At 24.5% G+C, this 16,491-nt stretch overlaps 2 protein-coding genes across 2 annotated transcripts in view; both read left to right on the top strand.

Annotated features, from left to right (window-relative positions):
* The first annotated feature begins 434 nt into the window (after window positions 1-434).
* On the top strand, window positions 435-5,587 carry LOC127290914 (G kinase-anchoring protein 1-like). Its single transcript, XM_051319757.1, has 6 exons — window positions 435-920; window positions 1,182-1,247; window positions 1,995-2,232; window positions 2,836-3,096; window positions 3,180-3,334; window positions 5,037-5,587. The coding sequence occupies exons 1-6, from the start codon at window positions 753-755 to the stop codon at window positions 5,067-5,069; spliced, it is 921 nt and encodes a 306-aa protein (XP_051175714.1). The 5' UTR covers window positions 435-752; the 3' UTR covers window positions 5,070-5,587.
* A 566-nt stretch (window positions 5,588-6,153) lies between these two features.
* LOC127290911 (uncharacterized) overlaps window positions 6,154-16,491 on the top strand; it is a 36,527-nt gene continuing 26,189 nt past the window's right edge. The window contains exon 1 of the mRNA XM_051319751.1: window positions 6,154-6,344. The gene's annotated coding sequence lies outside the window, so the exon portion shown is untranslated. The remainder of the gene's footprint in view (window positions 6,345-16,491) is intronic.

Raw genomic sequence — 16,491 nt, 5'->3', positions numbered from 1 at the left:
TTTTAAATACCCTCCAAATTCAAATTATTATTCAATTAATATCTCTATAAAATTTCATAATTATCATTTAAATTTCAAAAATATCTAAAAGTAGAAAAAAAATTTTAAACTATCAATACTAACATTTACTTTCATTATTAAATTTTTCAATATCATATTTTCACATCACCGATTTAAAAAGCGCGGTATTTAATTTCTAACCTAAAATATTGACCACTTTTCAAAAAAAAAAAAACATTTTTTAAAATTATTCTAAAATTAATTAAATACAACAATAGGGATTGCTACTTTAAATAAACAATATAATGAATAAATCCACAATAGAGAAAAAGAAAAGTACATTAATTTTTCCTTATCATGAAAATAGATGGCAACCCTTAGTAGTGAATATAACGGAATATTGGCGCTGCAATCGCCAACTTGTCGGCATTTATTATTCTCGTTTCCGGTTCACGTAGTTGCTAGACGACGCCACTATATTTTTTTGCTATCACAAATTTTATAGTTACTCACAAAACGTTGATTATAATTACTTTAAGTATTTTTAGCTTAATTATTGTGATAATTGAGAATTAATTATTAAATTTAAAGTAATCATTTTGTAAAGTTTCATAAGTTTTTCTAAAAACAATAAAATTACCGGAAGTTCGGATTCTGCGACATAAATCTCTCCTCTTGTGATCGCAAAATTTTGTCTCCCCTTTTTTTCGGATAATAAAAAAAAGAGTTATATCAGAATTTTTCCACAAGAAATGGCGACAGCCGTTCCTTCTAGATTTGCTGTTCTCGCTATTGAGGACGATGACTTCAAACCGAAGAAAACAACAAAACCTGCCAATTCATTAAAGGCGAATCAAAAAAATAAAAGTGACAAATCTAAACAACAAACCAAGAAAGATGACAAGAAAAAACAAAGCAAAGTAAGGTCAATGCATTTTTATCAAGTGTCATATTTTTTTGTGCTGTCGGTAACATTTGTTGGTTGAGGCGGGAAATTATGAATATATATTTTTTTTCAATTTTGTAATTGTCAATAAATGTAGAAATTTTTTTTATTTTTGTTCATAAAGGAGAATTAAAAATTGAAAATATTTTTTTTTAGTAAAATTAGTATTAGAATATAAAAAATTGTACTAAGGATAATGAAAAAGAAAAAAATTAAATATTGTTTTAATTTTCAGAATAAGAAGAAAAAGAATGTTGCTAATGATCAGCAATGGGAACAATGGAAACAAAAAGATTCGATGGTAATTAATAATTTTCCTTATTGTCAATATTTTTTAGATTTCTCTTTTTGTAATTTTTATTTTTATTTAAAAAAAAAAATTAGAAACTGAATGTTATTTATAAAATTAGAATAATTAATTTAGAATTAAAAGCATATATTTGAAACTTTTAACTTTTCAATAAAAAAATTAAATTCGGAACTTAAAATATAAATTTAAATTTGGTTAATTTAAAATTAACCAAACACTTTTTAAAGATTTTTTCTTTTTAAATTTTAGTTTCTTTTCTCATATTTATTCCTTTAATTTTAAAATTGTTTCATTTAATTTTTAATTTTTTCTCATTTTATATTTTTTTTAGAATTAATTAAACAATTAAAATTAAATAACTAATTTTTGTTCTACCATCATTTCTATATAAATAAACACTGAAAATTACTCTTAACTTTGTAGTGAATGAAAGTTTTTTATTATATAAAAAAATGTAGGTATTTCATATATTAAAATCATAATTAAAAACTTCTTTCTGAGAAATTACGATCGAGCGTAATTAATAAATATTTTCACATTATTTTCATAATAAATTATTTTTTTCTCAAAGCACATTTACATAATAAATTTTTACAAATTTATTAAAAATAACAAAAAATATCAGAGGGACATAAATGTTAAAGTTCCCAATGATATGTGCTTAAAAAAAAAATCAATTTTTCTTATGAAAATTTTTTGATGAAAAATTGTAAATTATTTTTGTTTTCATTTTTAAAGGCAGTAGAAGAATCCTACGAACAGGATCTTCATCAAGCAATAATGCTGTCGAAAATAACTTACGAATCTCAATTGGAAAATGGTTCTAAACCTGAGAAAGAACAGGAACAAACTAAAAAGGGTAATAGTAAAAAATCCAAAAAATCAACAATGTCCCTGGAGGAATTCAATAATTTGGGCAATAATCCTGCACAAAGTATTACTGAAAAATCTGTTAATTCAAACGGAAAAGTAAAAGGTAATATTGTCTTTTATTATTAATAAATTAATTTAATTTAATAAATTTGTACATTTTATTTTAAGAATCTAAGCGAACGAGATTTAATAATAATTTTTTTTTAAATATTCAACAAGAATAATTTCATAAATTAATTTTAATTAAATGAAAGAAACTGAACATTTCTGATCTTTGCGAAGAATTTATTATTTGTATTTAATTTATATTTATAAAATTTATTATTTAAATTTATGATTTATTTTACTGTTAATTTTTAAAAAAGAAAATTAAATTTTACAAAAAAAAAATTTTTAAACTGTTCAAATTTTTGGCTTGATAATTTTGCAAATGAAAAACAATTTAATATAAAGAATTGTTTTTAAAATCGAATTCAAATAAGTAATTTAATTACTACAAATAAATAATAAATATAAATATAAATATAATAATAATTACTACAAATAATTAATACAGAGTGAATTAATTTTTTTTTAATTCTGTAATTTATATTCAAAATTAAAAATTTTTTCTTTTTGTTTTTTAAGAATTTTGCTTTCTTGTATAAAATAAAATTTAGACAATGTTCTATTCCCTTCTTGTAAAAACTTGAATATTTTTCAATAGAATCAGATCCTGAATATTTTGAAAGGGTCCAAAAAGAAGCGAATCTTGAAATAATAAAGGGAAAGGAAAAAGATTTATTAAAAGCGAGATTAAATCAAATAGACAACAATGAAATTACATCAGCACAATTACGAGTGGAATTAGAGAATAGAGATGACATTATTAAGGGACTCAAAGATGATGTGTTTAAATTAAAGGAAGAGCTTAGTCAAGTGAAAAATAGAAATAAAAAATTATATCAAATATTGGCGCAAGGAGAAAGTATGTAGAAAATTAAAATTGCAGTTTTTCGAAATTTTTTTTTTTTTTTCTTGTTATTGTTATAAAATATTGTGTATTTTCAGTGAAAGATAAGGCTGCAGTATTAGCGGAAGTAGCCAAACTTCAGGAAATAAGAGATGAATTAACTTCCGAAGTATCGTCATTGCACGCACAATTAGAGCAAGAGAGATCCAAGAATCATGCTTCTAATTCTGAAGCAAAGCCTATAAAACAAAATGTAAATATGTCTTTTATTTTTCATATTTTAACTAAATTTAATTAGTTTTCTTTCTCTTTAAAATAGAGTCATTACATTATTTCTCAATCAAAGTTTTTGATTATTTGGAAAAAAAAAATTATTCAACTTATCAGCCCTCAATTTTTGTTTGAATTAAATTTGTATTTTGTTAAAATTTTCATTGTTTCTTGTGTTTAAATATGAATTCAAAGTACACATAGAAAAAGTATAGATGAATATTATTTTTAGTCAGTAAAAAATATTTTTTTTAAAAAAAACTTAAAATTAGCTTTAAGGGTATTAAAAAAAATTACTAAATTTAATATTTAAAGATATAAAATAATTGATAAAATAAGCAAAAATAATAATTTTGATCGAAATATAATAGAAATATAATATAATCCACCAGTATGTTAATATTTATATAACTAATTATTTATTCAGTTAATATTTGAATAATAATTCTCTATATTACAGTGATAAATAATTATTTAGGTAATTAATTTCATTTCATTGTATTTGAAAGAAAAATAAGTGAAGTTCAATTTCAATTTTTCAGAGAAATAAAACGTTCTCCAAAATATTTTTTTGAACAATTTACAATTAAACAATTTTATTTTGAAAATGAATTAAGAAATTGTAAATTGGACATATATTTGTAATATTTTTTTATTTAATCGATTTTTAATTCATTAATTCTCAAAATTATTATTTTAATAATAATTAATAATAATCAGAATAGAACTTTCTACAATTCTACAATTTTTTTAAAAGTTTAGTTATAAAAAGAAAAAAAAATTTGAATTTAAATTTAAGAATTTCAATTACTTTAAAAAATTATTTTTTTTATTCCGTATATTTATTTACTGCATAATAAAGAAGACAAGCCCTTTCGTATAAAAATACTCTTAAATACTAAATGTAATTGAATTTATAAATAATTAAATAATTGAATTTTACATTAACTTTTTAAAAAAAAATTGTTCATTTTAAAACCCATTGAAATTTTAATAATAATATAAATTTAATAATTATTTAATTAATAACCTAAGATTTTAATTTTTAAAGAATTTAAATTTTTATGTAATTAAATTTTATCACTAATGAGTTAAAAGTGAAAAATGGTTTTCTAAATTCTTTAAAAAAAAGTCTGTCGAAGTTTTAAAAATAATGTTTAAGTTTTTAAAAATTATTATTTTAATTTGAAGGAATGAGAAGTAAGTTTTCAAAAGTTGATACATCCATATTTTGTTACATATTTCGAAAAATTTAAACAAATAACATTTCTCACATAACTACTTAAATTAATTTTAAAGAAGAAAAAATGTAATAAATTATTTATATCGTAAAAAATATAAAAATATTTGTTGGATTTAAGACATTTTGTTTTTAATTAAATTCTATCATAATTGGAAAATTTTAAGGTTTTGATAATTTTTTCTAAAAAAAAAAAAAACAAAGAATTAAAATTAGGTATAAATCATCTTGAAGCGCAGATGTTTTTAAATTGTAATTTTTATGTTAATCAATTTTTTTTCTTACATTCGATCGATTAGTAAGATCTTTAATAATATCTTCACTTTTTTAAAAAATGAATTTATCGACTTTTGAAAATTTGCTCCTCAAATAAAAAGCTTAAATGTTTGTTATAAATTTCATAGACATTAAAAAAAAAACTCAATAATTGCCTTTTCTTTTACAGAGTAAGAAAAGACTGTCCAGTGAAAATGCCTAAGCATTCTTCTCCAAGTAATAAAGTATGATAATGTGATTTATTTAGTTATATAAGTGTTTCGATTAGTTATATCGATTTTTTTTACAATTTCTATATATTATACAAGAAGAGCATACGTTTATTATTTTTTTCTATTTTTTTTTAAATATTCTATTGCAATATTTAGTTATTTCTATACTTATTCATTATACATTAGAATACTTTAATGTTTACAATTTTCCAGTGAGAAAGTTTATTTTCTTTTTCTTTTCTTTTATAATTATAATTATAATATATAGAACTGTTAAAATAGATGAAAGACAAGGAGAGCATTTAAAGTTTAGTTTTTGTTGTGTACGATTATAGTCTGCAACTTACGATCATTACTGCCTATCATATTTATATAAGTGAAACTTAAAAAAAAAAATACATGGAAAAGACTCAAAAATTAAATGAGCCAATTTTTTTTATTAAACTGTTTTGTTACTGAATATATTGTAACAATTTCAAATATTTTGTAATAAATGTATTCTAATTGATATATTTATGCATAATTTCGTTAATTGTTTATAATTAAGTTGACAATGACTCGTGGTCTCATCTACTTTTCTTTTTTATTTCTATATATATATATATAGTTAGTTCTGTCTTTTATTTTTTCATTACACAATTTTCATTTTATACTCGCAGTGCCCAACATACGATGTTAAGCCTTATCCGGATTATAATCCGGACTACTTTTTTTTATGGATTTTTTTTTAACTTCTCTTTTTTTTAGATGAGTCATATGAATTCTTTCTTTTTGACTGTGCGCGCGTAACAAATGTGAGCTGGTTTTGAGGCATTTTTAAAATTTTTTTTTTTTTTTTTTTATTATTAATGCGATTTTTAAAAGGAATTGACATTTTTTTAAAAAATAATTTTTACTTTATAAATTTGATAATTAAATAAAATAATGAAATCTTAGTTTTTTGGTTTATATATTTAATCTTATATTTATATGTATATTAAGAATATTATTTTAAATTGAAATTTTTATTATTTTGTATTTGATTTTAATAGAGATTTAGTAATTTTAATTTTTATTTAATTTTTCTAGATATATTGTTATATAGAAAGCGATAAGAAGAAATAAACATCAGTTTCGGTTGAATTTTTGACCAATAAAAGAAGCATTAACGCTAAGTGTACGACGCGCCTACTCGGTCATAGTCGTGTTTGCTTCCAGAGCAAAGGGTGGCAAAAATCGAGAGATAATGAAACAGAGAGAAAGAGAGAAAAAAAAGAGAAAGAGAGGTTAGTGAAAGTTTTGAACATTCGAAAGATAAGAACAATTTTTATGTTTTCTAATGAGGATTTAAAAATTTTAAACTTAATATTTTTACATTTTTTTTTTATTAATAGTGGAAGGGGGTTAAAAATTCCCCCAAATATTATTTGACAGAATTTCCATTTTTTATTATTAAAAATTTTAATTAAACTACAATTTTAATTTAATTAATGTTTAATTAAAATTAATTAAGAAAATTATATTAATATTTAATTAAGTATATACATTTTTAAAAAACTGACTATTCAATTAAATGAAAACTGGATCAAATAAATGTTCGATTAAATAAAAAATTTCGCTTGATGGCAATTAGATTAAATGGAAAATTATTTAAATAAAAATCACATCAAATACAAATAAAGTTTAATTAAAACAAAAAATCGTCCAATTTTTGTGAAGTGAAAATTCGATTGAATAAAAAATTGTCAAATTCGCTTAAATGGAAATTCTGCTAAATAACATTTAATTGTATAAATTATTTGATAATATAATTATTTAATTAATTATTAAATAAATATTGTTCTGAAATAATTTAATTAATAAATTAAATAACTTAATTAATATAAAAAATAAATATAATTATTTCTATTTTGTTTATTAGAATGAAAAATAATTAATTTTTGTACGAAATTCAATTGACTGATTAATTTCAAAAAGAATTGCGCATACGTTAATTTTTTAATTGGGCGCAATTTAATTGTCGTTTGAATATCTTGCTTGTTGGACGAAAAAAAGTGTTGAGAAGAGAGATAGGGGGGGGGTGAAGTCGCGAGAAAGAAGGATGGAGATGAGAGCCTAGAGTGTATAAGCTACCCGAGTGAATACGCGCTTGCCCATAAGGATGGGTTTTAGAGAGAACATAGGGTGGTAAGGAGGGTGACAGTAGGGATTCATTATCCGACAGTCTATTGTCATTCCTGTGGACTGAGATTTCGTTTGGGATCATATCGTTCCATTATAATATCACGATATATCCCTTCTCTATATTTTCGGTGACATAATTTTAGAAAAGTCGTTCCTTTCTTTTTTTTTTTTTTTTACAAAGTTTTTAACCCTTTTCTTGCCTTATGTTATATTTTTTTCTATCTTTTTATGTTTTCAATCAATGTCAAAAACTAGACAGTTATAGATCTTTTGTATTTTATTTGAGAAAAAGAGAAAAAATTTTATTGAACAGAATTTTATATTAACAGGCCTCGAATTATATGAATTTTTCTACTTTTATTAAAATTTTTTTACAAAATTTTGAAACAAAATACGTCCTTTTTAGTATTTAATGCTAATCTCAGCTTTATTTTAATTATTTAACAAATTTTTAACTAAAATTCTTCTTTAAATTAATTTTTTTCAAATAATTTTAATTCATTAAAAATTCAATTGTCTTAAACTATTTTTCAAATCGAAATTTTATGAAATTCAATAATTGTTTAGAATTTGAAACAAAATCATCAAATAAAATTAAGTACCAAAAATTTCAATTCAAAATCACTTGAAATTGAATTATTTTCAAAAATTTCAATTTAAAACCTTCTGAAATTCAATTATTTCTAATATTTTCCATCTAAAACTTTCTGAAATTTAATAATTTTAACTGTAACTGTTTTTAATGATTTTTATAATATTCTTTAAAAATTTAATTATCTGAAAGCATTTTTCAATGAAAAAATTTTGAGATTCAATTTTTGCCTGTATAATTTCAAATAAATTCCTCAAACAACAGAAATTCCAAAAAATTTCAATTAGAATCACTTGAAGTTTAATTATTTTTCCAAAAATTTAAATTGTAAATTTTTGAAAAGAAATGAATTCTTTACAAATTCAATTATCTTAAACTATATTTTCAATTCAATTATTTTTAGAAATGGTTATCTAAAATTATTTGATAAATTATTTTCAATTCTGTAAAATTTTACAAAATCTTTTGAAATTCAATTATTTCTAAAAATTTCTCTTACAAAATTCAATTTTTATTTTTAATAATATTAAAAATAAATTTTCTTGATAATATTCTCATAGAATTACATATTCTTATTAAGGAATTAATAAAATGAATTTCATATCCAATAATATTAGTTATTTAAAGTAAAATATTTATTAATTAATAGAATTGAATTAAAATAAAAAAATTGACTAATACGACTTTTTTTGCGTCTTAAATTTGAGGCCTATATTAAAATTTTTTTATTAATGTTTTTATATATTTCTGTAAGTGATTTTTTGTTTGATATAATTTTTATTTTATCGAATTTTTATTCAAAATTATTTCTATTTGGCGTAATAAAAATAATTATAAACAAAATTATATTGGCCAAATGAAAATTTGACGATTTGAAAATTTTAACAAAAGAATATTTGCGAGGGGGAATTTACTAGTTAAAAACGTGTACACTTGACTACCGATATTACACCTCATATTACCTTTATTACACGTTATTACAGAGTATTTCACATTATTACAGAGATATTACAGATTTTTTGCGTTATTACAGCACCGTAATAACGCATTATTACACGGTATTACACGTTATTACACAAGTATTACAAGAAGAGTGTACATTTGACTACCTGAGTAAATTCCCCCTCGAATATTTGACTCTATATGAAAGTTTTCCATGTGGAAGGACTTCCTAAAAAAATCCGGAAATCCTTCCACATGAGTTTAGTTAAATGAAAATTCGGTGAAATGAAAATTAGAACAAAAGCAAATTTTTTTAAATGATAATTTAGTTAAAGAGAAAATTTGGAAAAATAAAAATTCGTTTGCGTTTAAATATGACAGAAAGTTAATTTAGCTAAATAAAAATTTGTTTAAAATAATATTCTACAACATTCAAGTTCGAGTTTTAATATAAATTTGATTAAAGAATAATTTTATCTGAATATAAAAATTTATTTAATTAAAATTGTATATCTTACTAAATTCGGCTATAAATAGAAATTCATCGTTATCAACGGTTAACAATATAATTTTTTCATTTTTTTTTAAAGAAATTTTAAGTGAATAGTATACATTTTTTTCGCAGCGTGCACATGAGGTTTTACTTTTTGAAATGAAAATAGGGCGAGAAGAAGCACATTGATGTTGAGCGGTATAAACGTGGAAAATTAATTCAAACATTAAACGAGAGAATGAAGAACTTGCCTCTGGCGTAGAAATCGTCGCTCGTTATATGCGATTTTACACATTTTCTCACTCAACATCATTAAATTCTTTTCTTTTGTGTAATATATGTATTATAATACACAAAAAAAAATAATAACTCGCTTTTTAAAAAAGATTTTCGACTCTTTATAACTCAAATATTTTCCAATTTATCTTTAAAAAAAAATCGGCCAAATGTACTTTTCAAATTTGAATTAGTGAAAATTCGTTCACTAATTCAGACTGGTAAAAAATTTGCACTAATTTTTAGTAAAATATTACTATTTTATTTAATAATATATTTTTTTTTACTTAAAGTTTTAGTGAAAAAATAGTATAAATTTTCACTAATTTAAATTGTTGAACGAATTGTCACTAATTCAAATTTAGAGAGTAAGTTTAAGTAAATTCAAATTTAGTTAAATGAAAATTCAGCTAAACAGAAACAATTCGGCGCGAATTTTAAAATTGTCCAATTACAATTTTCTTGATAATTCCTAATTGGTCAATTTTAAAATAATTCGCGCGAAATCTTTCTGTGGGTTCTTTTCTGTTCGGTGATTGGAAATTTTGGTCAAATAAAAATTCTTTCGAATAAAAATTTCGGTGAATTAGAAATTGTTACATTTAAAAATTCACTCACTTAAAATTACGTTGAATAAAAATTCTATTAAATTAAAATTAGGTTAAATTAGAATTCTTTTAAATAAACAGTTGCGTGAAAAGAGAAATTAAATAAAATTAAATTCTGTTTAATAAAATTTAGAAAAATTAAAATTTGACTAAAAAATTATTCTATTTAATAAAATTCTTTAAAATGAAAATTCTATTTTAATTTATGGTAAATTCATGTACCCGACCATTTTATGTACCAGAATAGCCCCGCGGTTGACGGTAGAATTTTTTGTTTTTTGTTTTTCAATATTTATACAAAAGGACGCGCGTGGAATCAGGACCGCGATCGTGTGACGTATATATGACGATTACAATAGTTTGAGGAATATCGATTCTTCGTCATGACGGACAAAGAGTTCGTCAAAGAGCATAATAATTATACTGTACCCGCAGAGAAGAGACTGAATCCTTTGTTCTATAGTCACTTTGGAAAAGGGGTTGTACCTAGTATACATATATGCGGGGCGTTTGATACTGAGAGCATCCGTTTCAGACACGCCATTATGTAATTGATCTAGGCTCTTCCTATATCATGATATCACGTATATAATGTCTTCATCGTCATCATCATCATCGTTCTTATTCTCATTACTTGATTTTAGAAAAAGAAGTGGTACTTTAAGTGATATGCACACCGAAACAAAAAGAATTTAGTAATTTTTACTTTTTCGACATTAAAGAGAGAAATATGGTACACGTTAACATAACCTCAAAACTGAGAAATTGTTCTTTAACAATTTAACGCAAACAAAATTAAAACAATAAAAAATTAAAAAAAAAATTTAACAATTTAGCTCAAGCAAAATTAAAACAAAAAAGCGTCTTTATTAATTGAGGCATCCAATCGAACAACCGGTCGCGAGCTCGGGCCGGACGCTCGTGAAGCCAGTCAGCGTACGAGAATGTCAATAAAATTGAAATTCAAAATTTTAATTTTTTAAATATATTACCTTATAGAAAATTAAAAGGCCCACCTTTTTTTCCTTTAACTTTTTTTGCATCTTTTTTTTCTTAATAAGAAATTTTCCATCTTTTTCCGTTTTCGAAATATAAGAGAAAAACTGTTTTTTAAAAAAAGAAAATTTTAATTGTTTTTTTGACTTCAACTCGCGACAGCTCAGACAATTTTACGAATTTCTTAATGAAACAAAAACGAAAATACGTGTTATTATATTCTACGAGTGACTAAAAAAAGAAAAAAGTTATTTTGATTAAAAATAAAAAAGTTATTAATTTTTTAATGAGACATTGCAAAATTCATGAACTGGAATTTTCACCCTGTGAGGAATTTTCGTAAATTTTCACCAGCAACAAACTTCCAGTGAGAAAGTTGTTCATTAAGGTCCAAAGAAGTTTTCTGGAAAGTTACAATGCAATTGAACAATTAATAACAAAATGGTGAATGTTTAAACTTTAAAGTTGCGCGAGCGGCTGAACGTTTGGCGTGCGTTTGCTACGTAATAACTTAATTTCTTATTAAGAAAAAAAAGATGCAAAAAAAAGTTAAAGGAAAAAAAGATGCGCCTTTTAATTTTCTATAAGGTAATATATTTAAAAAATTTCAATTTTATTGATATTTTTGTACGCTGACTGGCTTCCGAGCGTCCGGCCCGAGCTCGCGACCGGTTGTTCGATTGGGTGCCTCAATTGTATTTTTGTTCATTTGAATGTTCATTATTGAATTTTGACTAATGTCAGAGTTCACTAAACGTTTTGAAGTATCATCATCTGGATTGTTTTCTCGAAGGAGACAATTTTTTCTGTGTCTTTTTAACCCTCACGTGCCTGAGTTCATTTTTTGACGTGCGTGCCTGATTACAAATCATACGTCAGACTTGGTTAATTCAAAATGGCGGATCCAATATGGAGGACGAATTTTCAAAAATTAAACATATTTGCTTGAAAATCGTTACTCAGGGATTTTTGGGGTCGCTGATTGCAAATTTAAAGTCAGTTTTTCAAAATTCAAAATGGCGGATCCAATATAGCGGACAGGAAAATTAAAAATCAATACAATTAACTAATATCAGATTAGTAATGAGCGACCTTGAAAACTCCTGAATAACAACGAGTTTCAAGAAAAACCGTCAAATTAAAAAAAATATATCCGCCATATTGGTTCCGCCATTCTAAATTTTGAAAAAGTAACATCAAATTTGTATTCAGCGACTTCAAAAACCCCCGGGTAACGATTTTCAAGCGATACCGAACGATTTTTTTTAATTCTTCCGTCATATTGGATCGGCCATTTTGAATTTTGAAAAACAGACACCGAATTCGTAATCAGCGACCCCCAAAATCCCCCGATTAAAGGTTTTCAAGCGAATATGTTAAAGTACATGAAAAAAAAAGTTGTCTGGTTCCGAGGGACCCAGCTTAGGCAACTACGTACATAAGAGCTATAAAATAATGTATTAGAAAGAGTTTTACATAAAAAAAATTCTCTTATTTCTTTTTTTAAATGTACGTTATAGCATCAGCTTATCCAATTTGATAAGGATTTTGAAAACAAATTTTCTTAAATAGAAATATAGATGAAAAAGCGAATTGTCTGGGTCCGAGGGACCCAGCTCAGGCACGCAACCCTGCTCAGGACTGAGTATCATCGACTACTTTCTTTTCTCCGTGTAACATTTTAATGTTTTTTTTTTCTTTCAGCTCAGACAAAAATCACAATTTTTATCTAATTTTAATAAACAAGGGCTTATTTTATTTATAGTAAGACATTCTTCACAATCGCTTATATTTTTAAATTGTTACAAGTAAATTGTTAAAAATTATAAACAATTGAAATTTTAATTAGTAAATAATTTTTGTACAACTTACTTTTAACAATTTAAAAATATAAGCGATTGTGAAGAATGTCTTAGTATAAATAAAATAAGCCCTTGTTTATTAAAATTATATAAAAATTGTGATTTTTGTCTGAGCTGAATCAACTTGAAAAAGTAAACACTTGATATATATATATATATATATATATATATATTATATAATCTATGTATAATTGGAATAAGAATTAAAAGCTCATCAAATTGCAAAAGTCGATGGAGGGTTCGAAGCATGCAGTAATTATCGAGCGTGACTATTATTCATTTCAGATTCTGCCAGGAACTCAGTAAAGACAATCAAACTAGTATTATCTTCGTTCGTTTCGTCTTTGCAAGAGATATTTAATTAAAGTTGTACCAAGTTCGGAAACTTGGGAGGATAACTTACCGAGACATTTCATTGTTCTGAATAATGTCCTTGTATGCATATATATATATATATATATATATATATATATATATATATATATATATATATAACTACAGTCCCACCATTGGAGAAAAATAAAAAGTACATATTCTTTTTCTTATTTTTTTTAAAAAACTGTAGTTCTAGTTTTTTTAAAAATCTCTTCTTTTACATTGCAAAAAAAATTGTTGGATTAAAATAATAATCAGTTACTTGACACAAATAAATAAGTACTGTATTTAAACCAATAATTTTTACATTTGAATATGATTCAAATGATAATTATTTAATACAAATAAATATTTATTTGATATCTAATTTTCAAGTAACCGATTATTTGAATCAAATAAATTTGTTGTGTGCTCAAAGTATACACGCTTCGCGTCCCAAGGATCCTGGGTTCGATCCCCCATGTATCTGAAATTTTTCAAAATTTTATGAGTTAATATATATGAGTTATATGAGTAATATGAGTTACAAATAAAAAAAATTCCAGAAACTTTTATTTAAATTTAAAATAAAAGTAATCTCACAAAAAATAGGGCGATATAAAGGAAAACTGACAAGGTCTTGATAAGTTTTTCCTAAGTAGGGCATTGGTAAAGGGAATATTGTTATTGTAACATATATAATTTTAATAAATTTTCGTTGATACATTTGTGTATATAGAATAGAGCATTATATAAGTTTTGAGAAACGAGAGGCCAAGCGATCGTATAAACGTATTAGTGTCAAAGGCAACTGCGGTCGAGACCCGTGTTATCCTTTGACCCTGCTCCGTCATCTCAAACTTACTTCGTCCTGCTGGAGACCAAAAGTTATCTCAGTCGGCTTTTGTCACTTTCTCGATTTTCGCAAAAAGCATATATCCGATTAAAATCCAGTCGAAATTTTTATTTTTAAAAATCATTTAAAAAAGTCACTGGGGTCATTCAAGTTTTACGTAAGTATCTAAGGGGGAGGAGGGGGTTCCTCAGTTGCTTACGTACCACACAAAATTCTTACTTTTTCCATTACAATATGCTTATTTGGGGGAGGTCCAAAACCCTTAAAAATATTCTTACGTAATACTTGAATGGCCCCACTTATTAAAATTTTTTTTGTTTAAGAATAGACTTTCATTATATTATATAAAAAATATTTAAAAATATTGTGAAAGTGAAAATTTTACCATACCACTGTTTCTAGAAAATTAAAAGAAAGTCTGACTAAAACTAGGTTTTACTACTGATATTCTTAATTTTGAATATTGTCCACAGAATGTATAACTATATCTCAATTATAATAATCTTACTGAAATCGTGTCCCAAATAGTTTGATAAAATTTTCTTAGAAATTGATTCAAACTTTGAGTATAGCATAACGTGTAATAACTTTATATCTCAAATGCGACAAAGCAAACTTTAGGTATATATAACTTTAGAATTCTGCCTAATACTTGAAAACCATTCAAAAACTTAAAAATAAGATTTTATTAGTATTTTGCAATTTTTTTTAGGATTTAGTTAATTTTTTTATATCATTATAATAATTTCTTCATTTCAATTTCAATTTCGAAGAATTCACTGCCAAAAAGAAACATATTAATCGAGAAAAAAAAACATTCTGAAATTTAAGTACCAAGTATATATTCTTGGGTAATAAACAAAATTGCTTCTTAATTCTTAAATTTAAAAATTTTTTTATGAAAAAAAATAAAAAAAATTCTTGTCAAATTGAGCCAAACTGTTTTAGAATGCATATACTATGTATATATGTCATTGTCCTTCTTATCAACACCAAACCTGTGACACGAGAGAGAGCACTGTCGCTATATATATATATATATATACTTCATATATACTTCACACTGTTAAGCGTGAAGAGTATTCACGCCCCGTTGCACAAGCGCGTATAACGCGTGCGCTTTTCAAATATGTACATCCAAAACCTTGCATCTCCTCAACCCACTTCATATATATATATATACAGCAAACTCTCTGTCATTTTCTCTCAGCTTTACATCTTTAGATTTTCATCATATAACATTATATATAGGCATATCAAAGTATTACCATTCTCAAAAAAAAAAAATTTCAAAAATCCAAATAAAGTATAGAAGGCATTCCATTTCAAAATGACCTCCCAGGAAAACAATTTCCATTTTTAAATAATTACACAGGTTTACAAGGTTTTGGACCCGAGTAACGAAAATCTATTTCTAAGATAAATTTTAACGCTGAATTTGAAATAGCAGTCCGTTTTTTCACTACACGTTAAGTTTTTGAGATAATTGCAAATTTTTATTTTTCGCTACTTTAAACAATAGATACTAAAAATAAAAAATTACTTAGAAAAAAAATTGGAACTTACTTAAAGGTTTTTGGGGTTGCTGATTACGAATTTGAAATCAGGTTTTAAAAATTCATAATGGCGGATCCAATATGGCGAACGAAAATATTAAAATTCAAACGGATTTGCTTGAGACTTATTATTTCGAATTTGTAAAATTTGACTTCATATTCGTAATTAGAGACCCCAAAAATCCCCTAGTAACAAGTTTCAAGTTAATTAAATTGATTTTTTATTTTTTCGGCCACTATATTGGATCAGTCATTTTGAGTTTTTAAAATCTGACTTTATATTCGTCATCAGCAACCTCGAAAATCCCCGAGTAACATGTTTCAAGCGAATGCTATTGATTTTTAATTTTTTTTCCCCCCGCCATTTTGAATTCGCCATTTTGAAATTTGACGTGTTAGAGAAAATCTAACGAAAGATGCGGATAAAAACTGATTGACTCAGAAACAAATTTCGAAAAGCCTCGCAATAATACCCAGTTGGCAAAAAACCATGTTCTTTCCAAAAACGATCTTAAAAAGTTTTTAGAATGAATATGCGATTTTTAGCCCACTATTAGGTACTTACCAAAAGTAATTAAACATCAATCCAAAACTTTTGATACCAATAAACAAAAAATCGTTTAAATCAGGAGTGCAACATGAAATCGTTTTGCCCTTATATTTCAAATAAAAAACTTAATTCGATTATCATTGAAGTAGACTAAATTTTTTTTT

The sequence above is a fragment of the Leptopilina boulardi genome, unplaced genomic scaffold, assembly GCF_019393585.1.
Source record: "Leptopilina boulardi isolate dan_hultmark-lab unplaced genomic scaffold, ZJU_Lbou_2.1 LbouV2_95, whole genome shotgun sequence".
NCBI lineage: Eukaryota > Metazoa > Arthropoda > Insecta > Hymenoptera > Figitidae > Leptopilina > Leptopilina boulardi.
This window is presented reverse-complemented; position numbering and strand designations above follow the sequence as displayed.

Coding starts and splice junctions, on each gene's coding strand:
- LOC127290914 (XM_051319757.1), top strand. CDS start 753: ATGGCGACAGCCGTTCCTTCTAGATTTGCTGTTCTCGCTATTGAGGAC. Junction 2,233..2,835: donor TTCAAACGGAAAAGTAAAAG/GTAATATTGTCT, acceptor ATTTTTCAATAG/AATCAGATCCTGAATATTTT. Junction 3,097..3,179: donor AATATTGGCGCAAGGAGAAA/GTATGTAGAAAA, acceptor GTGTATTTTCAG/TGAAAGATAAGGCTGCAGTA.